Source organism: Sorex araneus, chromosome 5, assembly GCF_027595985.1.
Source record: "Sorex araneus isolate mSorAra2 chromosome 5, mSorAra2.pri, whole genome shotgun sequence".
NCBI lineage: Eukaryota > Metazoa > Chordata > Mammalia > Eulipotyphla > Soricidae > Sorex > Sorex araneus.
This window is the reverse complement of record NC_073306.1, coordinates 30,082,662-30,110,128: the sequence shown is the minus strand read 5'-3', so window position 1 is coordinate 30,110,128 and position 27,467 is coordinate 30,082,662. Positions and strand designations below refer to the sequence as shown.

The window sequence follows — 27,467 nt, the reverse complement described above, 5'->3', positions numbered from 1 at the left end:
GCCACCTGTTGGCCATGACGGGGAGTGCAGTCACAGCCACACCAGAACAGGGGCATGGGGGAGGTGATGTGAGCCCTTGCAGACAGGATCCACCAGTCCTGGGGATCCCGGGTGGCACCCTTGCAGTCTGCCAGCCATCATCATTGTCTTCCACACGTTAGAAGCCCAACCCTGCCCACAGAGCCCCTCAGTCACCACAGGAAGCGCCTCTATCTGATTTTATTGAATACCAAGTGTGACAGCAAGTGACCAAAGCCGCCTCTCCTGCCTCCAAGTGCGTGCAGCCTCCCTGAGGAAGACCAGGAGTCGTGACTCCTGATGCTGTGCCCAGGATGCCTACTGGGCACACTGCCACCTTCCTGCTCTCTGCTCCCCACCGTTCCTCCCATCTGGCAATTCTCCTGCATCCATTGGTTGGTTTCCAGCAAGACACCGGGCTGGCCCCAGCTCTGCCTCCTCAGCTCCCCTTTTAGCTTCTCAGACTCTGCACTGGTGGGCAGGTGGGCAGAGCTTCAGGGATCCCCACTGAGGGTCCATGGGGAAGGACTTCCTGTTGGGGGGCTTTCCTGCGGATCACCCCTACCTTTGGGCACCTGCCCAAGAAGCTCACTCTTTGTTCCCAAGCCAGTGACCCACCTGGGCACATCCCCAACACCCCACCTATTAACCCCTTACATACCCAGGAATCAACAGCCTGGTTGGTGGGCAGAGCCCCACAGATACTCGGGCACTGCTGCCCTCTAGGGGCCAGGGGTCCTCTGACCCCCACAGTCACCCAGAACAGAGGGACCGCGAGGCTCTAAAGGGCTGGAGGGAACCAGAACGGGACCCCGCCTGGCTGCTGGTCATGGGGAGGGGCTGGGCACTTAGTCCTGGGGCTGAGGAGAGGGGGGCGGACTAGGCCCCCCGCCGTGGATGCAGCTGCGCATGAAGTTGATGCAGAGGCTAGTGTAGTGCGCGGGGAAGTCTCGGAGGTGGCTGACGTGGGCCGACGACTTGAAGTCCACGGAACGCACGCAGACCCGGTGTGCCAGGCGTGCCTCCACCATGCGCTCCACGTCCTTGGCCAGGACCACCCGGTCAGCCCGCGAGTAGAGGTAGAGCTCGGGCCAGCGGGAGGCGGCGTTGAGGAGCCTGTCGTAGAAGTGGGTGTAGAAGAGGGCGGTGAGCGGAGCCAGCAGGACGTGGAACAGGACGGCCACCAGGGCAAAGGCCCCCAGCAGCAGCAGGCGCAGCGCGGCCGGCCGGCGCTGCAGGACGGCTGCCAGGGCCCGCAGCGCCCCCACCAGGTTGCTGTCCCCGGGCCCGCTGTCAAAAATGGTGCCCACCACACGCAAGTGGCAGAAGCGCTGGCGGGTGTGCAGCAGCTCCAGCACATGGCGGTACAGCATGACGCCGGCGTTGCTGAAGACGTGGAAGAGCAGCGGCTCCTGGTCCACCTCGTGGTCGAAGAGCAGCTCCAGGAGCTTCTGGGCCAAGACACGCAGCGAAGGGATGCCCAGGGGCTCGGAGAAGAAGACCATGTGCCAGGGGGCAGTGTAGCGGATCACGATGCAGCCCTGGGGAGGGAAGAGAGGCCTGATGGGTCCTCAGGGAGGGATGGGGGGTGGGCAAGCTAAGGGCCCCCAACTACAAATCCCGCGGGACCATGAGTCAGGCGAGTCAGGCTGGGGCCTGGGCGCCCGTTCATTCCTGGTGCCACAGGTGCCTTCTGGAGGGGAGGTGCCCAAGGCCCGTTGGTGGAATAATCAGTTCAGGCTGGCCCAGTGCCCCTGGCCTGTGATGGTCGGTGAGGGCTGGGTCCGGGGCATAATCAGAGACATCTGGCCAAAGGAAGTCTCCTCACTCGGGTCCACTTCCTCTCACCCAACCTTGGAAGCTTCCAGCACGTTTAAGGCCTTGCTGCCTTGCCACACTCCACGGAGTGACTCTCCCCTGTACGGTATCCACCTTCCAGGCACAAAGAAGTGACCCCTAAAAGACCCAATTTGTGAGACACAGCATGTAAGCCCCAGCCTTGGCCACCAGGGGTCACTCTTGAGCCAGGCCAGCATGGAGTCCAGCCACCTCCTGCCCTGATATAGTCCAGCCCTGGCCTCAGACCCGCACTCAAATCCAGCCACTCCTTGCCCAAAACCTGAAATACAGTAAACGGCACGTCGCTGCCGGCATGTACCACTGGTGGCTCACACTTGGGTGTGGCTCAACTGACGCAAACCACAGCCTGTGTCAAGTGTCCAGTCCTGAAACTAGAGCCGGCCCTGACTCGAGCCCCGCAGCCAGGCTGACTGCATCTCCGCCTCCAGGCCAATCCCCATCCAGATGGGCCGGAACAGGCCCCGAGCCCTCAGAGGCAGGGAGAGCCCCGGGTGTGGGAAACGCTGAGCTGGGTGTGGGGTCGACTCCCACCGCGCAGACAGACACACAGCAGTTGTCTCCATCTCTGAGCCTGCTGGAAAGAACCACTGGAGGAAGCTACTGTGAAAAGATGCATCTCCGTGCCCGGAGCAGCACCTGGCATGAAGGGCACTTTCCCTGTGAGCGGCAGGAAGGAAGCGGCCGGGCCCAGCGCCTGGGTGCCCCTGGAGTGGCAGGTCAGCTGTACCCACTCTCTTGACTCCTGTCTCACCCCTGCCCAACCCTGCAGCCACTGCTGGCACCAAAGCCCCAGCAGACCTCAGCGCCCCTCCCAGGATGCTGGAGAGGGACAACTGGTGGCCCCTGGGCCCCAAGCTCTGCAGCCTCTACACATGCTCTAACTCCCCAGGGCGTGGGAAATGTCCTCCCCGACCCCCTGACCTGCATGGCCCACAAATACAAGCACCCCCACACCACCTCAGATGAAACACGTGCCAACACACACCACCCCCACTCGCTCGGACGACACCTACGGGCCCTAAGAAGCACAGCAACCCGGCCCCCAGCACCCACACCACTGGAGAGTATGCACCAGCATGCTGCACTCCTTCAGGCGCACGCATGCATGCACATGCACACAGGCACGCGTGCACACATGCACACGTACATACATGCACATGCATGCACACATGTACACACATGGATGCACACACTCTTCACTCCCCCTCAGCAAGCTCTATGAATGTGTGTCAATGCTGCAGACCAGAGCTGTGCCCTCTGGCGCCATCGCCTGTACACGCACATGGCTCACCCCGAGAATGCCCCATGTTCCTGTGAGGAGTGCACACGCCAGGCCTCCCAGCACCCACAGCTCTGGGCTCACCTTGAGGTCTCTGACAGGCCCCTCCATCGCCACCTCCCAGCCGGATACTCTGAGGAGCCCCTGGGTTGGGGGCCTGGGTCTTGATTTATCTGCTCACACTCAAGTCTCCCCCCAGGCCCTGCTCCGTGACACCTGCCTCCCACTCTTAAGCACTTGTCTCTTCCTCTCTCCACAATCCTACTCAGACCAAGCTCACAGCATCTGGTTTTTCCTTTTGCCCACGCTGGGGATCGAACCCAGGGCTTCTCACATGGGGCACATGCTCGAGCCATTGCGCCACACCTCTGCCTTTCCAGAGTTCTCTCTCCTGCCTCCTCTTCACCCCCTAGACCAACTTTGATTCTCCCCTCTCCACCTCGCCGTTTCCACGGACTCCAGCCTCCGACTGCCCTGCTCTTAGCAAGTCAGCCCCAAGTCAGGACCCCCGCCAGACCCGCTCCTGCATCCCCCGACAGCCTCAGGATCACACTCCTGGTAGACGCTCAGGTCACCTGCGCCCGGCAGTGGGCCAGTACCAGGAGAAGAGGGGCTGCTTCCGGAACAAAGCAACCCACCCACAGCGTGGCCTGTCCGGGGAAGCACGTCCTGAAGGGGAGACTCGGGAGGTGAAACTCCACAAGACGAACGTTTACTCATGAACATGGCAATGTGGAGGCCCGAGACTGAAAACCAGGCTCTGAAATGGCACGTGGAGGCCCGGCGAGGACGGCCCCAGGAGAGCAGCAGCTCAGGAGCGCCATCTCTAGGCCAGCACATGGTGCTATGTCCCACTCCACGACAACATATCAGGGATCTGAGACGGAAATAAATGTCTCCCTCGCTGCCCTGTCCTGCCCGGAGGGTAAGGGGCGCCCCTTCCTGACAAAGCCAGCCACTGCCCAGCTGCCTCCCGGCCCACTACTCCCCGCCCCTGGTCCTCACTCCTCTCCAATCCCTTCTTCTGACTCCCTCCCCATCCTCCCTGCCCTTCCTCTGCCTGCCTCTCTCCCCCTCCTCCCCACCTCTCCCTCTCCTCCCTGTCCCTTTCCTCTCCTCTACGGTGGCCCCACTCCAGGAAGTCCCAGGTCCACTCTGCCTGATGCCCAGTGCTGCCCCCTCCTTTCCTCACCACACTTGCCTCACCTTCTGCCCCTTCAAATCTGGCCTCCTCAGAGCTCTGTCCCACTTGCCCTTGTCCCCCACCCATTCCCCAGACAGTACCCCCTAGCCCCTCCCCCCACTCCTCCACCCTCGTCTTCTGGTGTGTCACTGTCTCAGAAGCAGCCCCCACCTCGAGCCAGAAATCTGCCCCACCCCTGCCTATACCAACTGCTCTGCCATCCATGCCAAAGCAGTTCCTTGACTTGGGGCTGGAGCTATAGCACAGCGGGCAGGGCGTTTGCCTGGCACGAGGCTGATCCGGGTTCGATTCCCAGCATCCCCTCCCCTGAGCAGCACCAGGATAATTCCTGAATGCAGAGCCAGGAGTAACCCCTGTGCATCGAAGGGTGTGACCCAAAAAGCAAAAAAACAAAAAAAAAGTTCCTTGACCCAACCTCTCCCTGTGCCCATGGCACCAACTCCTGCCCACTGTGCTCCTCCGTGCCCCACCACTCTGCAGGGAGGCACCCTGGGGAACAACCACCTAACCTCACACCCGCTCCTAGGTTCCCTGGGGGCCCTCCAGACCCATGGACACTGCCCTTTCCTCCCCGCCACACATGCCTCTTCCTCCACCTGCCATGAGAATCTGAGTGTAATGGAGCCGCCACGCCAGCAGGCATTACACACAGCAGCGAGTGGAACTCAGTGTAGCTGAAAATCTCTGCAGGGTGCAACCACCTGGGGCGGGACCGTGGCTCCCAGCCGAGCACTGGCCTTGCAAGTCTGACCCTGGGTCCCATCCTGGTCACCGCAGAAAGCAAACACAACAGAAGAGGTGGAGCACCTCGGAAAGGCGGGGGTAGGACAGCTGTGTGGGTGGGGAGGAGGCCTCAGAGGGACATGAGTGGGGGTTCCCCAAGCTCACACACACCTCGGTCACTAGGCAGACAAGGGTCAGTGGAGGCAGGTGAGGGCAGGTGCTACCGCAGGCCGCCACTGTCTCAGAGCTCTCAGGGCCGGCTTCCAGCCGGTGGCGGACACCACTGTCTCCTGTGGGAGCTCTGGTCTGGAGGGGCCAACAACATGAGGGGGGCCCCAAAACTCCCAGCCCCTCCAAAGGGGCTCTCCAGGGACCACAGCCTCTATACCCACTCTTTTTTTTTTCTTTAATTTTTTTTTTTTTTTGCTTTTTGGACCATACTCGGCAATGCTCAGGGGCTTCTCCTGGCAGTGCTCAGGGACCACAGAGGGTGCCGGAGATTGAACGGGGGTCAGCCGCGTACAAGGCAAGTGCCCTAACCACTGTACTGTCACTCCAGCCCCTTCTACACCCCACTCTTGAGCAGCCTAGGAAGAAGCAAGGAAACCTCCAGCCTGAGTCTCATTTTCCCGAAGTGCAGAAAGGCCTGGGGGTGCCCAGAGACGCAGTTTTCGGCCAACTGCCCCTCGAGATCCGGGCTCACTCCATCAGGAAAGGGCTCCGGGCCAAAAGCTGTGTACGGAGGTCAGGGGGCAGAAAAGGACAGGCTTTCTAAACTGCTGAAGGCTCGGGAGCACTTGTCCTTGGCATAGGCCATTCTTCTCAGCCTTCCCCAGGCCTGCCCCCTGCTGCTCAGTCCAAGGCCTTGGGACCCGGGGGCCGCCTGCTGCAGTACTCACCCTTTTGTGGTAGATGGTGCTGTACTTGGCAAGGTTCTTGTCCGTGCAGCCTCCCCAGCCCAAGAGAATCACCAAAGGCTGCCGGGTCCCGGCTTCCTTCCCGCCTTGGTTAGGCCCATTCTCTGAAACACAGACACGGGGAGCGGTTTGGGGGGGCTGTCAGCAGCAAGCTGGGATGCGGGGTGGAGGGGCCTGGCCAATCCCACCTGTTGACTGCACCTAGCCACGCATCTGCCCCCCTTCCCCCAGGCTGCTCCTTTTGGTCCTTCCCTCTCTGGGCTCTGGGGCTCTCGGGAGCACTGTGGGGTACTGGGAAATCCCTGTTCTGGGCCGGAGCAATAGCACAGTGGGTAGGGTGTTTGCCTTGCATGCGGCTGACCTGTGTTTGATCCCCAGCATCCCATATGGTCTCCCGAGCACCGCCAGGAGTAATTCCTTAGTGCAGAGCCAGGAGTAATCCCTGTGCATTACTGGGTGTGACCCGAAAAGCAAAAAAAAAAAAAAAAAAAAGGAAAAGAAAAGAAATCCCTTTTCTTCAGTGACTCAAAGGCACAGTCCAGGTAGACCAATCCCAGGGCAGCAAACAACAAGCCTTGGACCAAATCCAACCAGCTCCTGCCCACCCCTGACCCCCACCCCCACCCCATCTAACCCGCGAGCTGACACTTTTTGCCTTGCTTAGGCGGGCTGCCCCCGGCTCTGCTCGGGGTTTACCCCTGGCTCCACACCCAGGGATCACTCCTTCTGGAGCCTGAGGCACCATATCGGGTGCCAGGAAGCAAACCTGGATGGGGCACTTGCCTGGCAAGTGCCCAACCCGTTGTGCTCTAGCCGAGAGCGGGAAATTTCTTCAGTGGTTTTTGGGTGTTGTTTCAAAAATCAAAAGAAAAGAATCTTGTGCAACACACAGAAATGACAAGTGACCGTCTGCAAGCCAAGTCTGGAGTGGGTGGGCTGTCAGCACTCACACCGGGTTGCTCTCACCTATAACCACGGCGGGGCCTGAGAGAGTTCAGGGGGATAAGGAGCTTGTGTTGCCTGTGGCTAACCATATTTCCATCCCCGACACCGCAGAGGGTCCCCTGAGCAACATCGGGGGTAGTCCCTGAGTACCACTTCCTGAGGCCCCCCCAAAAAACCCAAAATAAAATAATAACAGATAAAATGAGAGCCAAGCTGAGGGCTGGGAGCTCAGACTGCAGGTGACAGTGTCTGAGGCCTGGGTGACCCAATGGACTCAGAGGGTCCCTGCCAGCCCCCCCGCCAGCCTTGTCACTCCAGTAATGCCGAGACTGGGCTTGGACCCCCCCAAACATCAGAGGAGACCATTAGGACATTCGGGGGGAAAGCCCCCTGGCACCCACTAAAGCTCTCCCCCTTGGGCTCTGGCCTCGGCCACGGGGGCTTCCGAAGAGGCTCCCCACAACCTGAGGGGTCAGACCTCGCTCATTCACAAGCACCCGAGCACCCCCCGGGGAGCACTAGGCCCTCCCGGAAGGGCTGCGCCCGCCCTGCCAAAGATCAAACCACTGGGAGTGCTTGGCTGCCACCCCGGGATTTACGGGTGCTGCTGGGGGCCTGGCAACAGTAAATCCCGAGGCTGGTTACGAGGGTGGTAAATATAAATCACTAACCTTTGCACAAAAGGAAGACCACAATTTCCTGTGGAAATTAATGTGATTGAAAAGTTCAGTGCGCCTGCTCTCCGGCAGGGGGGAGGCTGCCTGCGGAGATTAACTGCCCGCACCCCCAGGGTCCTACGTGCAGTGCTCAGCCTCTGCGGCACTCCTGCTGAGCGACCCTTCTCAGGACGCCTTGGGGGGCAGAGGGGGGAGCCACGCTCTCAGCAGTCCCGGGACCAGGCACGGCCCCTCGCATCTGTCCTGAATCTCCAAGTCCCACGCCAGCAGGCAGGCGGGCTTTCTGAGTCTCAGTTTCCCGAGTCCCCAAGCCCCCACCCCGTCCGCCACCTCCCACCTGCCACCACAATACGCCAGCAGAGGGGCCAAATCACAGAGAAGGTGGCCCCCAGGGTGGAGGGGTGAATCCCCGCCGGCCCCTGCTCCTGCCAGGGAGGAAGATCCTTTCTGGTGTTGGTTGGGTTGGGTTTGGGGCCACAGCCAGTAATGCTCAGGGCCTGCTCCTAGCTCTGCACTCAGGGGTCACTCCTGGTGGTGCTGGGGGCCGACCTGGAATTGCCGGGGACTGAGCCTTTGCCAGCCACTCTACCCAGCTGTACTACCGCTCCAGCCCCAAACTGTAACTTCATTTTGCTCTGGCACAGCCAGTCAAGGAAGAACGTCCTCACCGGGACTGTCTCTCCATGAAGAGAACCTCAGCCACAATGCCCGCATCAGAGCCTCGCCTCAGTGTCCCGAGAGAGGGAACTGGCATGGGCGGGCTTGCCCTGCAAATACCTCCCGGTCTCCCGGTCTCTTCCTCCCCCTCCCCCGCCCCTCCCTCTCTCCTCCTTCTCCCTCTCCCTCTTCTCCCCTCCACTGCTCAGGGCTAATTCCTGGCTCTGCATTCAGGAATTACTCTGGGCGGTGCTTGGGTACCCATCTCAGATGCCAGAGATCAAACCAAGTTTGGGTCCATGCAAGGCAAGCACTTTACCAGTTGTACTATCTCTCCGGCCCCTCGAAACTGTCTAGTCTTTGACTCAGTAATTTCAGTTCTAAGAAAGCAGATCACAGGGCCAGAAAGATAGTAAAGGTGTCAAGGGTCCAACACCACCTTGCCCACGGCCTCTATCAGCTCAATCCTTGGCCCCATGTGTGGTCCTTCCAAGCACTGCCAGGAGTGACCCTTGAGCACAGAGCCAGCACTGGGTGTGGCTCAACCCTCCCCGTAAAAAAAAACAAATCTTATAGACGGAAATGTAAAAGCTGAAACTACAAAATGCTTGAAGAAAACAGTAATCTTTGTAATCCTGAATTAAGCCATGTGTTTTCAGATGTGACCAAAGGGGAAAAGAAAAGAAATTAAATAGGGGCAGGAGCTATAGCACAGCGGGTAGGGTGTTTGCCTTGCACGCGGCCGACCCGGGTTCAATTCCCAGCATCCCATATGGTCCTCTGAGCACTGCCAGGAGTAATTCCTGAGTGCAGAGCCAGGAGTGACCCATATGCATCACCAGGTGTGACCCAAAAAGCAAAAATTTTAAAAAATTAAATAATGAGTAGAACTTCATCAAAATTTAAAGCTTTGTACTTCAAATGGGAAGGAAGGAAGGAAGGAAGGAAGGAAGGAAGGAAGGAAGGAAGGAAGGAAGGAAGGAAGGAAGGAAGGAAGGAAGGAAGGAAGGAAGGAAGGAAGGAAGGAAGGAAGGAAGGGAGGGAGGGAAGGAGGGAGGGAAGAAAGGGGAGGGGAGGGGAGGGGAGGGGAGGGGAGGGGAGAGCTGAAGGAAGGATGGACAGACAGATGGAAGGGAGGCAGCACACATGTAGATGGCCCAAGCTGGATCCCTAGTACAGCGTGGTCCCCCAAGTACCAAGAGGAATGAGCCCCAAGCACTGCAGATGTGACCCAAAAGGGAACAACCCACAGGATGAGAGAAAAAAAAAAACTGTCAGTCACATCAGTCACATATTTGTCAAAGATATTAAAGGATTTCTATCTAAGATTTTTTTAAAAAAAACTTGTACAATTCAACAACAACAAGACAACCAAATGTTGGTGCCAGAGAGAGAGTACAGGGGCTACAGCTAATGCTAGTTCCACCCCCCCCTCACCCCACGGTCCCCCAAGCACCACCAGGAATGACCTCTGAGCACAGGACCAGGAGTAACCCCTGAGCAGCACCAGGTGATCCAAATACATCACCCATCCCCGCCCCCATCCCCACACCCCCCCAAAAAAAACAACAATTTTTAAAGCAAGGGATATGAACAGACATTTCTCCAAAGAAGATATAAAAATGGCCAGTTCGGAGGCGTAAAGATGCCCAACATCACAGCCATCAGGCGAAAAAATAAAATCAAACTCATAGTGAGATGCCACTTGGAATAGTATTGAAAAGTCAGGTAACAAGAGCCGCTGAGCAGTGGAGAGATCAGCGCCCTCACACACTGCTGGCGAGAACCGGGGAAGAGACAGCGACTTTGCCGGGGCCTCCAAGCACTAAGCACACTGTCCCAGCACTCTCTGAGGATCTACGCCAGAGAAACGACGCCCTACATCCACGCAGACCGGTACGGCGATGCTCACAGCAGCACGCCTGCCGGGAGGGAAGCAGGGCACGTCCATGCAGCAGAATTCCGTTATGATGAGAAGGGATGGAGAAGGGGCACGTGTCACAACAAGACGAACCTTGAGAGCAGATGCTCGGTGGGAAAGGCAGTCCCAGAAGACCACCGACTGCGAGACTGACTTTTTTGTTTGTTTGTTTTCTTTTTGGGTCACACCCGGTGATGCACAGGGGTCACTCCTGACTCTGGCTCTGCACTCAGGAATTACTCCTGGCAGTGCTCGGGGGACCATATGGGATGCTGGGAATTGAACCCGGGTCGGCTGTGTGTAAGGCAAATGCCCTACCCGCTGTGCTATCACTCCAGCCCCTTTTTAAAGGTTTTTGTTTTTGTTTTTGTTTTTTTTTTGCTTTTTTGGGTTTATGTGCAGTGGGCCACAGTAGGCAAATCCACTGGCAGAAGCAGACTGGCAGTGGCGGGAGCCGAGGTGAATGGATGGGGAAATGACAAACGGAAGAGGATTTCTGTGTGAGGTAGTGAGGATGTCCTGGAATTAGACAGTGGCGAGGCTTGCACAATTCTGTGAATGCACTAAAAAGCAGTGAACTGCCCATTCTAGAAGGGTACATTTTATGGTATGCGAGTTAGCTCTTAATAAGGCTATTATTTAATAAATGAATAGTACTACACTAAGTGAAAAAACAAGCTTAAAAGCAGTATGTATGTATAACAGAAAAACATATACATATAAGCAGCAAAAAAATGAGTAGCAATTATTTCCAGGATTAGCTATTTCTTTTTCATTATTTTAACCCATTTCCTAAAATCAATATGTATCACTTAAAACGTTCTCTTTTAAAAAACCAGGGATGGTGTCAGCAGAATCAAAGCCTCTGAGAAGTCAAGGGGGTCCGGGTGCCTGAAGCCCAGCAGGGCCTGGGGTTCTTTCCAGCACCGACACTGCTGGCGGCCGGCTGGAGCAGGGGGAGTTGGAGCCGGACCCGCTGTCTCTGCGCTTCCTCCCGACTCTGTGATCAGGGATCATTCCACATGGTGCTCAGGGGATCCTGTGTGGTGCCACGGATCACACCGGCTCTTGCTGCAGGCAAGGCGAGCCCAACTCGGACTCTTCTGCCAGATGGAACCAAAGTATATTTTCTTTTCGTTTTACTTAATCTCAGTTTTTAGGCCACGCCCCCCCCCAGCAGTGTTCAGGGGCTGTTCTTAGCTCAGTGCGGGTGGACAGCTCCCAGCATGCTCAGGGCTCTATGCGGTACCAGGGATCAAACCCAGGTCCCTTGTATACAAATGATAGGCTCTGTCCACTGAGCTACCTCCCCAGCCAATATTTTCTCTTCAAACTGCAGAGTCAAAAAAGGACCTCCAAGGTCCTCTATTCCCCAGAAACACTGGAATCCCACTATTCTATATTTAAACCAAATTATTATTATTATTTTAACTTTTTGAAATCACAATATAGGTGAGTAGTATAGCTCTCAGAGGGGACATACGATATAAAACCATATCTGGGTTTAAATCTCTGGCTCTGCCAAGAATAGCAATGAATGAAATCAAGTTCCTTATCTTGGAACTGGGGCTAATAATACACAGAATTAAATAAGATAATGACAGCGGAGGGCTCAGCAAGGTACCAAAAAAGTTCAATAAATTGAGGTTATTATTATTACTTCACAAGGAATGCATGCTTGCTGCAGAAATGGAGGAAAGAATCTCTAATAAAATTGGCATCACGCTGTTTTGTAATCTGCTTCCATTTAGCAATATATTGTGAACATCTCCCCCTGTCAGTTTCTATATTTCCACACCATTCTTTCTAGGGGCTGCAGAGCAGCTCCGGAATATTCCATAATTTATGGCGAACCTTCCCTAATGGGCAAATTTCCCCTTAGTGGACGTGATATTGTTTCCAATTTTTTGCTGTTATAAAAATCCTTTCACGGACCCCTCAACTGTGGCCCAGAAATGTAACCAGTGCCCTGCCCCAGGGTGACTGAAAAAAGGCACATAAATTGAAACTGGGGTTCCCCAGTTACCTGGCGTAACTCAGGGCCAGCTACTTCATGTCCCTCACTCCACCCCCAGTCTGTCCCTCCAATGCAAAACCAGCTGACAGGGCTCCCTCGGATTAGTGCTTCCTGGCGCCTCTGACCCACCATCATTTTTGTTCACACGTGAAAGAAATCATGATTGAAATAGAAGAAAGGGGGCCAGAGAGACCGCACCGAGGGTAGGGTGCCGGCCCTGAACGCAGCTGGCCTGCCCAGAGTGATCCCCAAGCAGGGCCAGCAGTAAACCCTGAGCATCACTGAGCCAAAAATAAAATAAAGGAAAGCCCTCTGTTTCTTTTCCTGTTGTTTTTGGTTTTTGGGGTCGCACCGGAAAGTGCCCAGCACTTGCTCCTGGCTCTGTGCTCAGGGATCACTCCTGGCGGGCTTGGGGGAATCATATATATGGTGCCAGGGATCAAACCCAGGTGGGTGGGGCTGGAGCAATAGCACAGCGGGTAGGGCGTTTGCCATGCACGCGGCCGACCCGGGTTCAAATCCCAGCATCCCATATGGTCCCCCGAGCACCGCCAGGAGTAATTCCTGAGTGCATGAGCCAGGAGTAACCCCTGTGCATCTCCAGGTGTGACCCAAAAACAAAACAAAACAAAAAAACAACCCAGGTGTGCCACGTGCAAGGCAAGTGCCCTGCTCACTGTACTATGGCTCTGGCCCTACCTCTGTTTCTTTTAGAAAAAGCATCTCTGGGGTCCCCACAGACCAGAGGAAGCTGAAATCTCAGTGCACCTTGCCGGGGCCTTTGGGATGGCTTTTTTTCATCTCATTCCCTGCTTAGGAAAGCAGCCCCCACTGCAGGCCAGGACCCACCAGCTGCCTGTCAGCCCCCCAGAAGCTCAGATCCACTCTGGGTCTCTGAGCTTCCAGGAGCACGTACCATTCCAGATTGTGGCCTGGGTACCAGTGAGCCTCCCAGCAGTGCTCAGGGGTCCATGAGGTGCCATGGAGAAAATCTGGGCCCTCGTGCATGCTAGCTATGTCCTATGCCCTTTGACTCATCTCCCCAGCCCTGAGTCTACATAGTTTTTGGGCCCCATCCAGCTACACTCCTGGCTTGGTGCTCAAGGGAGAGGGGGGGCCGGGGATCGAACCCTGTTCAGCCACGTGCCCTGCTCTCTGTCCTATCTCTCAAGTCCCGAGTCTACATTTCCTGACCCCTGCCAGAAGAGCAGACTCACAATAAATCATCCCTTCCCCTCTCTGTGACCCCTGGCAGGCCTTCTCTGTACCTTTTGCCCAGCCTGTAAATTCTATCACTTATTTCTGATCCGGTTCCTGACTGTGAGGGCAGCCGGGTGCCTGTATGCGGGCCTTCTCTGGCCAGTGGAGGCCAGGGCGTGGCTGACCTCTCTCTGGCTGGGAGGAGGGGCAGCTTTGGCTCAGGTCCCCATGCTGCCAAGAGACCCACTCTACTGGACGCCTCATCCTTGCCAGGGAGCACCTTCCTCAGGGAGGAACTCACTGGCCAGAGAAGTTGGGGGGTGGGGTGGGACAGGTGGGGAGGGGCAGAGAGCAGGCAAAGTTGAGAACAAGGGCCTGGTTTCAAACAAAGACCAGGCAGATTACCCCTGGCATGAGCAGCCCCAGATACCGGCCAGCAAAAATCCCAGCAGGAGGGACGGGGCCTGGCCAGCTGGGCCCTGAATGACCCCCTGACCTACAGCTGTCTCCAGCTCACTGACATGCCAGTCTCAGCTGCTCCCCTCTCGGTCAACTCCCAGCAGGGTTGGGCTCTGGTGCTGAGGCTCAAATGCACAGAAGCAAGCCCAGGAAGCAAAGAAGTTGGATGCCCTACGTACACCCCCACCACTAGTCAGTTATTGCTAAACAGAGAGCAGGGTGCCCGAAGCTGTATCAAACTGAAAGGGAACTTCCAGATGGAAAGCAAACGCGTCCAGGGGATGAGCATGCTGTTACCTCCTTCTGAGGGGTCCTATACCCTCCAGTCCAGCTCAAGTGGGATATGCACTAATTAGGGAAGGGTGTGACGAACGAAGGTCAGTCCAGAGGAGTGACCGCAAGGAGAGCCACATCAGAGGAAGAACACCTTATTCCTTCAAGAATGATTGGAGAAAGGCGTGAAACTGTCCTCTTAGAAAAAGATTGCCTCGGGGCTGGAATGATAGCACAGTGGGTAGGGCGTTTGCCTTGCACGCGGCCGACCTGGGTTCGATCCCCGGCATCCCATATGGTCCCCCAAGCACTGCCAGGAGTAATTCCTGAGTGCAAAGCCAGGAGTAACCCCTGAGCATTGCTGGGTGTGACCCAAAAAGCAAAAAAAGAAAAAAAGAAAAAGATTGCCTCGCTTTGTGCTGTACTCAGCAAGGCCCTCTGACCCTGCAACTAGTAACACGGCTGTGAAACCCTCACCCTTGCCCAAAGGGAGCATGTGCGTCAGTCACTTCTACAGCACTGGCAGCAGATCCACAGCCAGGACACAGCTAACGCTGAAGTGAAAGCAGGAATGAGCCAAGGACATGCTGGGGCTCAAGAGAGGGAAGCGCTTCCTAAGAATCCCAGTGGCCCGCAACAGGCCAGGAAGGCTGGAAGCATTCTGTTGGGGTCTGAGGCTAGAGACAAAAGGGTCCCCCTGACATTTCTTCCAGCCTCTTGGAGCCATGAGCAGAGCCCGCAGGCAGATAGCCCCTGGCACACACATCCCGCCTCTCCCTTAGCCCTGACAGTCCCATGAGGCGGGGTCTGCCTCTTGCTCCCATACTACAGGGCAGGAAACGGCTCAGAAAGGCTCAGTAACTGCCAAAGTCAGAGGACCAGCACGAGGTGGGGGTGAAACACAAACCAAGACCTTCGGCTGCCCAGCTGGACTACAAGAATATTCATCTGCCCTCCTGGCTGGGAGAAAGGTGACACCAGCCCCCAGCAGCTGAAAGTTCTAATATTCAGGCTTACTCATGGGGCGGTAATATTTTCAAAAACTTCTCAAAAAACTATTTGACATCTGTAAGTCCAAGAAACCTAAGGCAGGGGCTGGAGTGATAGCACAGCAGGTAGGGCATTTGCCTTGCACGAGGCCGACCCGGGTTCAAATCCCAGCATCCCATATGGTCCCTGGAGCACCGCCTCAGATGCACCGCCTCTGAGTGCATGAGCCAGGAATGACTCCTGTGCATTGCCAGGTGTGACCCAAAAAGCAAAAAGAAAAAAAACCTAAGGCAACAGATGCACCTCTCCGGAAATACAGCTGGTCTGGGAAAGTGATGCACTGGACAGGGAGGAAGGAGTGGGGAGCAAGGACATCCCAGACAAGAAGCAGCAGGAGCAAAGGCAGAGAAGCAAGGGGTGGGTGGACAATCACGGGCCATTTGGGGTTGCCAGAACATAAAACCTGAACAGTAGAAGGACATAGTAATCAAACAGATAAGCAGGTGACTGCTAAATTACGATGGCCTTTGAACATCATAGAAGGAATCAGGACTTGATTTATCCTGAGGGCAATAAGGAGCCACTGGAGGGTTTTATGTGAAGGCATGATAAGATCAAGCCTCCGCATCAGGATGGTAGCAAAGAAGAGGCCGGAGACTGGAGGCGTGAAGGTGAAACAGGATCGCAGGCAAGAGCCCTGCTAGGCTCAGGCTGGCAGCTACTTCCACCACCATAATTCCCAGTCTCCGGATCCCCAAACCTCCTCACACTGCCCAGGACCCAAGTCTGCTCTGCAGGGTGCTAACTCTGTGGGACCTGCCATTCACCTCCCGTGACTGTTACCCAGGGGTAACAAAGCAGGGAAGTAATGCTCATCATCAAGCTCCACTGAATGCCAGACACTGTCCCGGGTCCCTATGATTATCTATCTCGGGTGAGGGGTGCCGTTGTTAAGATTCTGTGCTCGGGGCACCATCATGATAGCACAGAGGGTAGGGCGTTTGCCTTGCACGCAGCCAACCCAGGTTCGATTCCTCCATCCCTCTCAGAGAGCCCTGCAAGCTACCAAGAGTATCCCACCGGCATGGCAGAGCCTGGCAAGCTACCCGTGGCATATTCGATATGCCAAAAACAGTAACAACAAGTCTCACAATGGAGACATTACTGGTGCCCGCTTGAGCAAATCGATGAAAAAATGGACGACAGTGCTACAGTGCTACTGCAAATCACAGAACCACTTCGACCAACAACAGTGCAAAGACAAACTATCTTGAGTTGTGCAACTAACAACCCCGCGGGGCCGGTTACCACCAGGCACCTACACTCTGCAGGGGAGGAAACTGGACCGCCGGGTCATACAAACGGGAGAAGTCAGATTAGTCAGATTAGTTTTAGTATTATTAGTATTAGAGTTCCCCTCTCCACTACCAAAGTGAGTGGACAGAGGGACGAGATATGGGATCTGAGGCAAGTTTCTGCAAGGCCCGGGAATACAGTGAATGGAGCCCCTTGCCTCAACCATTAGGAAGAGCCCAAGGTAGAAAGCTGGATCCCAAAGGAATCAGGAGGAATCCCGCCCTCAACAGCCTGCAGCCCCAAGAACTCTGACTTTAAAGACAGACAGAAAAGGGCCCTAACCTAGCAGAGGGCGCAGGCGGGGGCGGGGCTCGGACACCGCGGGGAGTGGGGTGGGGAGGGAGGAAGGTCACCTTGGGGCGGGGCTTATCGGGGCGGACTTATGGGGCGGGGCTTCCTAGGGGCGGGGGTTACATGGGGCGGGGCTTATGAGCCCGGACCTGTGGGACCCTAAAGGGAGGAGGCGGGTCGCGAGAGGGGCGGAGCCTCAGTTGCGCTCGCGCCCCAGTCTCGTTAGGGCCCCTCCCCGCGCCGGGTCCCAGCCCGTGTTCCATACCCTGACTCCCGCAGGGCTGATCCGGGATCTCGATGGTGTAGTCCAGCTCAGCCGAGGCCATGATGAAGCGCAGGCCCTCAGCGCAGGCCTCGCACCGGAACTCGAGCTCGCGCGCCCTCGCCGCAGACCGGGGGCCTCCCGGCACCGCCCAATCACCGCCCACCTCCCTCGAAGCTACCCAATCCCCGAGTCGCGCTCTCCGACTTCCCGCCCTAGCAACCAGCGAGTCTGTCCGAGTCTCCCGCGGCACCCGACTAGCTCGGCCCTAGCAACCAACCCCGCCCCGCTTGAGCCTTGGCCGTCATCTATTGGCTGGCTCTCTTTATCCAGATCATCTATTGGTCAGTGGAAACGCCAGTCAGAAAGAGTCCCCACCCTCCTGTGTAGGTAAGAGGGGGCGTTGCTGTATTCTGGAAATGGGGGACTGGGGCGGGGTCTTCCATCTAAATTGTGTCTCATCCCCGGCAGTACTCTCACATACATCATCTAGCTGTCTCTTCCGTCCTCCACCAGCTGCAACTCTGAGAGCTGGAGGTACAAAGCCGTACAAAACGGCTTAGGGGCCACTTGCGGGCCTACCCTCTGCCGAGGCAGTTACGGTGAAATGGTTGAGAGGCGAGGATGATGGATGGTGTCTTTGAGGGAAGGCTTCAGAGAGTGCCGGAGAACATAACGGGGCTGGGAGTACAACTTCTTTTATCTCACTTATAACAAATATTTGCTAGGGCTGGAGCGATAGGACAGCGGGTAGGGCGTTTGCCTTGTGTGCGGCGGACCTGGGTTCGATTCTCAGCATCCCATGTGGTCCCCTCAGCACCGCCAGTGCTCTGAGTGCAGAGCCAGGAGTAACCCCTGTGCATCGCCAGGTGTGACCCAAAAAAGAAAAAAAAATTACTAAACATCTGTTAATTTGGTGGCCTCTAGTGAGAATTAAGTTTTGGCCCTGGTATCTGTACGTCTGAAAGGAGAGGTGCCACGCATGAAACTGTGCTGACTCTATGCAAGGGATAGAAGACAGCAGAGGAGTAGACGTGAAGATTTAAGGAAGTCAGCATTTATGGCAGAGGGATGCTTTTTGATCTGGACTTGGAAAGATTTGTGGAGATACGGAGAGAGACGAACTTATAGAAGTTCCACCAGGGCTGAGTACCAGAAATTATGAGCACTTTCTTGCCAGAGGAGAGACTAATGTGACAGTTAGGTCCATATCCTGGAAACAGGCTACTAAGCTCAGCTTTGAGCTTATAAGTAGATCTTATTGATAATAAGAAAAATTTCCAGCCCGGAGTACAACTTTCTTTTATTGCACATGTAACAAATATTTACTAACCACCTATTAAGTGAGTGGCCCTAGTATCTGTCCATCTTAAAAGGAGAGGAGCCATGCATGAGACAGTGCATTAGTTAGTACAGTGGGTTAGTACAGGAGGTAAGGCCCTTTCCTTTCTGGCATGCAGCCAGCCTGGGTTTGAATCTCCAGCTCCACATATAGTTTGACCATAGCCAGAAGTTGCTCCTGAGTACCACTGGGTGTGGCCCAGCCCCCACTAAATAAATAATGTTCTTTAAAAACATTTTCCAAGGCCGAAGAGAAGTACAGTGGATAGGGCATTTTCCTTGCATGCAGCCAACCGGGTTTGATCCCTGGCAGTCCATATGATCCCTCCAAGCCCTGCCAGGAGTAACCACTGAGCACCTCCAGGTATGGCCTAAAAAAACAAAATTAAAGTTACCAATGCATACTATGCCTGTAAATGCAAGAATTTAGAATTTATCCTAAGTCATGGGAAGGCCTTTTGCAAAGCAGTAATGATCAGATTATGTCTTAGAATTGGGAAAAGAAGAGAAAAACATGAAGAGGTAGCAGGAAATAACAAAAGATGAATTCCTTATACATGTATGATTTTTTTAAAATTAACTTATTGCCTGGTAGATAGCAATAAAGGAGAAATGAAAGCGAGCTTGTAAATTCGTGACTTGGGCAAACAGACAAAAAGAAGCAGGGTATGTAGGAGATGATCAATTCTGGGCATAGTGGTTTTGAGATGTCACTGGTTCAGCCAAGAGGAGGATGAAGATGCCTGCCTAACTGGAGTTTGCAAGAGAAATAGAATGTGGTCGTCTGCGATGCCTTATAAATGATGGTCACACTTTTTGTTGGTGTTGGAGTTGCGTATTGAGCCTACCCAAAGACTCTGCGTAGGGTCTAAGATAAAGCCCTGAGAAGAACCCAAGTCTGAGGGACTGCAAGGGGAGTGAACCTGCAAATGTAGTTGAAACAAAAGTATCCCAAATAATAAGATCGTAGATTGGGGCTGAAAAATGGTTCGTAGGACTGGAGGACATGCTATGCTTACCAGAACCCCAGGTTTAGGACCCACACCACATGCTTCGTAAGGACTGTCAGGATTTTTTTTTTTAATTGAATCACCATGAGATAGACCCTTACAAAGCTGTTCATGATTAGGTTTCAGTCATACAGTGTTCCAACACGCATCACCCACCAGTGTACATTTCCCAGCATGAGTGTCCCCAATTTCCTTTTAATCAACCCCCACCCCATCCCCAACCTGCCTCTATGATAGGCACTTCTCTCTCTCTCTCTCTCTCTCTCTCTCTCTCCCTCCGCCCCTCCATCCCTCCATCCCTCTCTCTCTCTCTCCCTCCCTTATTTCTTTTCTCTCTCATGGGCTTTGTGGTTTGCAATACACGTACTGAAAGGTTGTCATGTATATCCCTTTATCTACTTTTAACACTCAGTTCTTGTCCAGCATGATCATTCCCAACTATTCCAACCACTATTGTCACACTGGTCTCTTCTCTATCTTACCTACCCTCCATCCCACACACACTTGTGGTAGATTAGCACTGTCGAGCACTGCCCTAGTAGTTGCCCCTAAGCACTACCGGGTATGGCCCAAAAGTAAAATAATGTGGGGGCTGGAGCAATGGCACAGCGGGTAGGGCATTTGCCTTGCACGTGGCCGGATCCAGGTTCGATTCCCAGCATCCCATATGGTCCCCCGAGCACCGCCAGGAGTGATTCCTGAGTAATTGAGCCAGGAGTAACCCCTGTTCATCGCCGAGTGTGACCCAAAAACCAAAAAAAAAAAAAAGTAAAATAATGTGTCAGAGAGACAGTAAAAGGTAAGGCCAACCCAGGTTCAAATCCTTAGCACCCCAATACGGTCCCCCAAGTCCAGCAAAGACTGACCCCAAGCACAGAGCCAGGAGTAAATCCTGCACTGCCAAAACAAAAACAAAAAGCAAAATACAAAAATAAAAATACAAAACAAAAGCTAATCATGATTGTTAGAATATGATATTCAGAGACCAAGGGAGGAAAACATGAGGGTTAATGACTAACCAAGTGAAATAAGGTTTGAAAAATGTACACCAGTTTAGAAACAAGGAAATTGGTAATGATGTTGGCAAAGGCTGTTTTCACAGAGAAGCAGAAGCAGAGGTCAAGTTTCAGGGAGTTGAGAAGTGTGTGAAAAGGTGTGGCAGGGAAGCCTGTGTGCACGCACAGTGTGCTTTCAAGAAGTTTGACTCTTTGGAAGAAAAAATTTTAAAGGTGCTAACTGGAAGGAGATGGGTATTTAGGTAGCAGACATGCTCTTAGATGAATCCAAGCAAAGATAGCAATGATAAAATCATAGAGGGGCCGGAGCGATAGTACAGTGGGGAGGGCCATTTGATTTGCATATATTGCATGATGCCAGGTTCAATCCCTGGCATCCCATATGGGCCTCAGAGCCTGCAAGGAATGATCCCTGAGTGCAATGCCAGGAGCAAGCCCTGAACACCAGCAGGTGTGGCTGCAAAACAAAAACAAACAAAACATAGAGAAAAAGATATATAACTGGTAGAATGGTGGTCCTGAAGAAAGAATAAGGTGAGGGATGCAAAGCATGGATGGAGAAATAGCCTTTCCAGGTAGAGGGACATTCACACATCAACAAGTTGTTTGGTGGCAGGAAGCTGAGGAAATTCTGGTTTGCTGGTTTCTATTTTCTCTATGAAAGAAAGTCATAATATCAGCCAGGGAGTGTGAAATTAGTGATGGTGGGCAAGGTTTGAGCAGAGCAGAGAAAGCTCGAAATAGCTCTGAGTAGAGAGGGAGCAAATGAGTGAGGTCACCCACAGATAGTTTTCTTGGCATTTACAAGGACTGTTGATGAGCCTTTGTAGCAGTAGTCTGGTCTGCATGATTTTGTAATAGATGCCCCGCCACCAGCAGCATTTCACCATCAGTGGTTAAACCAGTAGAGAAGTTATTTGATTGAGTCAGGTTTAAGTTTAACCAAATGGCTGAGACAGAAAGACAGAGGACAAGAAAGCTGAGAATCTGTCAAAAGAGTACTTGAGATGATCGACCTTGGAGTCTAGACTGTGTAGGAGAATGTTAGAGTGTTAAGAACTCAAAGCCTCAACAACATCTGGGAGTTAGGAAATAATTGAACCAGAAAGTTGTGGAGTAGACTAAGTTTGAGTGGCTCCCGGTGATGCTCCAGTCCAGGGTACAGCCCTGGGAGTCAGTAGCCACTGTGAAGACAGAAGACAGTTAAGACGTTGGCATGGACTACCAGGAGAAATTCCTAAACACAGAGCCAGGAGTAACCCCAACATCGAGTTGTAAGTTGTAAGTGAGGAGTAACCCCCACACTTGAACATCGCAAGGTGTGCCCCCCACAAAAATGATGTTGACCTAGTCATTAAAATCCCCTCAGGTGATGGTGGGACCATGAAGGGGGGAAGGAAGGAGGATGCTTGTGAGCCAAGTGCCAAAGTCCTTGAAGAGTAACAAAGGATGCGTGTTGCTGACAGCTGGGAGGAGCAAAGATCACCACTACCGAACAGCACGATCCACCCTCAAAGTAGCCAGGATTGGGGGGGGTGGGGATTGGTTTTGGGGGAATTTATGTGTGTGAAGCAGGCAGGTTTTGTTTGTTTGTTTGTTTGTGGCGTGCCTAGTGATGCACAGGGGTTACTCCTGGCTCTGTGCTCATGAATCACTCTGGACAGTGCTTAGAAACCAGATGGGATACCAGGGATTGAACTCAAGTTGGCCGCATGCAAGGCAAACACCCTGCCTGCTGTACTCTCTCTGGCTCCTAGCTCGGCAGTTTTAATTGAAAGAAATTTGCTGAGAAAGATGTGAGAGGAGAAAAAGGAGAAATATGTGTTCCAGAGAAAACACAGGCTTCTCCAGAGAATGCTTCCTTGTTTCTCTTCTTCCCTGTGCCTCTGTCTGGTGCTTCTGTGTCTCCTCCCCGTTACCCTGACACTTATGCCTCCAGCCTCTCTCAAATGGGAGTCCAGGGAGAGGGTCTCTGTCCCGTTCTGCAGGTGGAACCTTCAGGAATGAGCAGCAGTGACTGGTTTGTGGTGTCCAAGACCATCTGGGACAGTGAGCCAGGCTTGCAACCCCTACCTCAACCCCCTACTTTTTTGTTGTTCTTTTAGGAGCACATCTTTTGATTACTAGTACTAGGGGAGAAAGCCCTCTGCGAAAGTTTGCTTAGAAACCAAACCTAGTCACCTGCTGGTTACTATCAACTTTGGTTAATGACGAGAGCTGGGAATTCTGAGATTGTGTGGTTTTAGTTTCCCTGCATGAAAGAGAACCATTTGGCTGCTATAGAAGTGATTTGTGGTGGTGTCCAGATTTATTAATCACCTCTGAAAATGGAGAGGAAATTAAAAGCAAGGAGCCCACCCCGGGCTGAGGACACTGTCCATTTGTTGTCCTTACAGGATGCCCCGCCAAGGCGGGGAGGCCACACACAAACCAATTTGGATCGAGGTTCCTAATCCAGATTTTAATTTCAAGTCCTTAATTTTTTCAGATCATTTTCTCTCCAAGGTAAAATAATGACTGTTTTAATTGGCTGCCACTTACAGAGAGAGATTCCAGTAAGCGTGATGGCACCCACATATTTTTTCTCTGGCATCTCAGGCCTGCTCCAGTCCTTATGATCAAGCTGGTGAAACTGACTTTTACTACATGCCGCATCCCATGATCAGCTAACTATAAATCATATCCTCTTTTCCAAAAGCCATTTTCCATTAGTGCTAATTTGTTTGCTTCTCATTTCCACCGATCATTAGAATCTCTAGTAGTGAGCACCAAATTGGAAATAATTTCTTTGACATTTCAATTTTTTTTTCTCCCCTTCTTGAACACCATTTGGCGACCGCCAAAGAACATTATGGTTTGCAGAGGAACAGTACACACCAATTACAATTTAACCGACCATTCATGGCACTGAGTCCTGGCCCTGCATGTCCAAAATGACACCACTGCTGACATTGCCGCTCCCTGTCATGGCAGTAAAAAGCCTCAAAGACTTTGCCCTAGCTTTCTGCATGGAGATTGAGCCACTCTGCACAGGGCAGCCTTAGGGAGCTGGTCATTTTATGGACCTTCATAGATTTTGCGCTGGTCTTGCCACATGGAGATTCTGCTACTCTGCCCATGGCAGCTTTGGAGAGTTGGTCATTTTATGAACTGATGCTTTTACTCCACCATCAAGGCAGGAACTGGATGATTCACCCAGTGAGCATTTATTAGACATCTCTTTGTGGGGCTGGAGCGATAGTACAGCGGGGAGGGCATTTGCCTTGCATGTAGCCAACCCAGGTTCGATCCCCGGCAAACCATATGGTCCCCTGAGCATCTCCAAGAGTTACCTGAGTGCAGAGCCAGGAGTAACCCCAGAATTGGGGTTTGGGCCGGGTGTAACCAAAAAAGAAAAAAAAATCTATTTGTGTGCCAGGCACGAAGCTAGGAAGGACGTATGCTCCAGCAGGAGGAATGGTTATTTTACAGTATAGTCAGCAGAGAGGCACATGGGTAGGACAACAGAACAAGAACCACTAGTTGTCTGGGGGGATTTAGCCAAAAGAGACTGCCAGTGCTGTTGGCAGAGCTGTGTGGAGACCCAGAGGGTCCTGGGAGGGCCTGGTGAATTGAGAAGTTAAAACTGAATTATGGGGGCCGGAGAGATAGCACAGCGGGTAGGGTGTTCGCCTTGCACGCGGCCGACCCAGGTTCGATCCCCGGCATCCCATATGGTCCCCCAAGCACCGCCAGGAGTAATTCCTGAGTGCAAAGCCAGGAGTAACCCCTGAGCTTCGCTGGGTGTGACCCAAAAAGCAAAAAAAAAAAAAAACAAAAAAAATGAATTATGAGGGGCTGGAGTGATAGCACAGTGGGTAGGGCATTTGCCTTGCACGCGGCCGACCCGAGTTCAATTCCCAGCATCCCATATGGTTCCCCAGCACCGCCAGGAGTAATTCCTGAGTGCAGAGCCAGGAGTAACCCCTGTGCACAGCTGGGTGTGACCAAAAAAGCCAAAAAAAAACTGAACTATGAAATGAGGATGTGATTGCAGATGAGGTTAGTCTGGGCAAAGTCTTAAAGTCCCTTGTCTGCCAATTGGAATTTAGACTTTATCTTGGAGGTCAGAGGGAGAGATTTGGGGTGAAAGCCAGTATAGGAGCTTGCAGAAAGGCAAGCCAAGCAAAGGCTTTGCTGAGGTATTGATCTGGTTGGTGAACGTGGAATAAGTGTTGAAAGGAAATCAGAGGGGATGAGAAAAATAGAGCCAGAATCTAGAATACCAGGGAAGCGGGGACCCCAGATGGTCAGATTCAGAATGCAGGGGAGAGGGGCGAGAGTGATAGTACAGTGGGTGGTAGGTCATTTGCCTTGCACATAACTGACCTGGGTTTGATTCCTGTGTTGCCTGTGTCCTGCCAGGAGCCATCACTGACCACAGAGCCAGGAGTGAGCCCTGAGCACCGCTGGGTGTGGCACAAAACCAAAATAAAACATTTCAGAGGAGCGGGGCCTCTGCTTGTTGGGCACGTTCTGGGTGAAGTAGGAAGGCAGGGTTCTGGGGGCCTTCTCTGTGATTCTTCCCGATTCACCCTCCGCGCCCGGTCACCAGATCCCGTGCCTTCTTCCTAAGTAATATTTCTAATTCTTTCTGAAAGTGTCAGCAGTGTCTTTTGGCAAGATATTGGGGGCCTCCTAGCTGCAGCCGCATGTCTGCCTTGCTTCAGACCATCTTTCTATTTTGCAGCCTAAGTGCTCTGTCTAAAACAATTTTTGGTCTTGTCCTCTTGAATCAGCCTCCAGCATCCTCACGCTGCCCTCCTGGTGCAGGACAAACCCTGCTGCAACAGAGCACGAGGCCTGTCAGTCTCGGGTCTCTGCCCACTCCCCCGACTCTTCTTTGACCGTTTCCATGCTTCTGCCATGGAAGGCCCTAGAGATAGCACATGGATTAAGGCGCATGCCTTACATCCTGCCTGCCTCAGTTTGCTTTTTTTTGGGGGGGAGGTCACACCCAGCGATCCTCAGGGGTTACTCCTGGCTTTGCACTCAGGAATTACTCCTGGCGGTGCTTGGGGGACCATATGGGATACCGGGGATCGAACCCGGGTCGGCCACATGCAAGGCAAATGCGCTACCCGCTGTGCTATCGCTCCGGCCCCTGCCTGCCCCAGTTTGAAGCCCCAGCACTCCACACAGTCCCCCACGCACACACTGGGTTACTCCTGAGCACTGCCCCAAAATCTAAAAGAAAATAGGAATTACACTTTATCACTTTAGCCAAGTTTTCTGTATGTTGGGTAGTTGATCGGTCCTTGTGTGATACCATCACCTCTTCATGCATCAAAGAGCTGAAGCCTAAAGAGGGTAAGTCATTTGGAAAAAGTCACACACAGCCAGGAGGTAGATCATTCATCTCCAGTTTCTAACCACTGCACTGGACTGCCGCCACCTCACAGTTCTCTAGCCATACCTCTGTGCACTCAGCTGGGCATACAGAGAGTGGTCTCTGGAGTGGTGGGATGCTGCCTCCTAATTCCCACCTTCAGCCAATCTGGGCCAAGAGCGCAGATTTCAGAGGTGCCAGAGTTTAGATAGAAGTGCGTTGGTCTAAGGTGTTTGAAACTTTCTCCTGAGCAAACAGGGAGCAACTGAAGTGTTTGAAGCACTGGAATGGGTCCGATTGGCAGTTTGTTCAGGGGGCCTTACGGTGGAGAGTAGGATGGGGCAAGCCAGGATGCTGTTCCAGTAAACCAGGTGAGAATGAGTGTGTGGACCCAAGTCATGGCTGTGAAGGTGAAGATTAGTGGGCTGGTCTAAGGGAGATTTGGGTGGTGTGATTGGCAGGAATTGGCCATTGTTCCTGTAAGGAGGGCAAGGGAGAGAATGCACCAGGGACAGCTTTGTAGGGACTAAGAAGCAGTCAAGCAGTGGCTGAAGGACATGCACAGCGGCAGGAGTTCCCTTTGGGACTTAGTGATAGGAAGGCTGTGAGAAACCATTGAAGACCATGGAAACCGTCTTCATGGTCCAAGCTCAGGAGGGAGCCTGAGAAGTGGGGTCCAGGGGCCGTCATGCCTACAGATGATGCGAGGCGCATGAGTGAGGTCTTTTGATGCATCAGACAAGTTCAAAATGAATTTTAAATGCATCAAATTAAAAACAAAACAACCCGTAGTTCCCAGGACTGGAGCACACCCCTGGGTTCAGTTCCCAGCACTGCATGGTGGTCCCCCGGTGCCACCAGCGTCGCCCCAATGCCCCCAAAGCACTGCTGAGCACAAGGCCAGGTGTCCTTGGGAATGGCCCCCTAGTCCCTGAGCACTGCTTGGGGAAACCCTGCTCTCCCACGGAGAAAAATAAAACTGAGAAAACAAGTCACCCAGGCACAGATACTGGAATGACTCGGCCTCCTCAACAGAGCCATTTCCTCACACTGAAGGAAACCTTTTTTACTTTTTTAAGAGATGGATTTATATACCCAGACAGTCTACCCTGAGATCAAAAGTATCTCCACATTTTCAAAAACACACAAAAATAATTCTAATTTCTCAGAAGCTACTGGAAAATATGTTTCAACAAAACTAGAGAGTAAACCAACAAGGAGAAAGAGGTGAATCCGAAATAGGGTAACTGGCATCAAAGGGAAATCCCCCTGAGGAACTGGGCACATGAGTCCCAACTGGAGCAGAAAGACAGGCCCTGAGACAGTTCCCAGGGAAATGATGGATCTCATCAACTGTGGGGAACATTTGGGAAAATGCTCATTGCTCCCGTTTGGAAACATGCAAGAAAATCGCTGCAGAAACTTAAGAACAATAGAAAAAATAATTTTTTTTAACTTTTGGTTCACACACAGCATTAATCAAAACCATTTGTTGCTCTCAATCAAGCATAAACATATTCTTCAGCCCTTTTTTTAAGTTTTGAACAGGGGTAGGAGGTTGGGCTATACCTGGTGGTGTTCAGGACTTACTCCTGGCTCTGTACTCAGATAGCACTCCTGGTGGGGCTTGGAGGGTCATGTGTGGAAGGCAAGTGTCTTACCTGCTATAGTATGTCTGTCTGT

The 27,467-nt window shown here is 53.1% G+C and overlaps 2 protein-coding genes across 3 annotated transcripts in view; one reads left to right on the top strand and one right to left on the bottom strand.

Moving 5' to 3' along the window:
- Positions 1-203: 203 nt before the first annotated feature.
- TMEM53 (transmembrane protein 53) lies at positions 204-17,263 on the bottom strand. 2 transcript variants are annotated; one of them, XM_004621586.2, is made up of 3 exons: positions 17,053-17,263; positions 5,984-6,105; positions 204-1,559 (listed from the first exon to the last, which is right to left on the bottom strand). In XM_004621586.2, exons 1-3 carry the CDS (start codon positions 17,111-17,113, stop codon positions 867-869), a joined length of 876 nt encoding a protein of 291 aa, XP_004621643.2. In that variant the 5' UTR covers positions 17,114-17,263; the 3' UTR covers positions 204-866. The 2 variants fall into 2 exon arrangements, with proteins under 2 accessions (XP_004621643.2, XP_054994383.1); XM_055138408.1 differs by lacking the exon at positions 5,984-6,105 and having other exon boundaries at positions 17,053-17,186.
- Positions 17,263-27,467, top strand: part of ARMH1 (armadillo like helical domain containing 1) — a 36,401-nt gene continuing 26,196 nt past the window's right edge. Inside the window, exon 1 of the mRNA XM_004621585.2 lies at positions 17,263-17,439. The gene's annotated coding sequence lies outside the window, so the exon portion shown is untranslated. The remainder of the gene's footprint in view (positions 17,440-27,467) is intronic.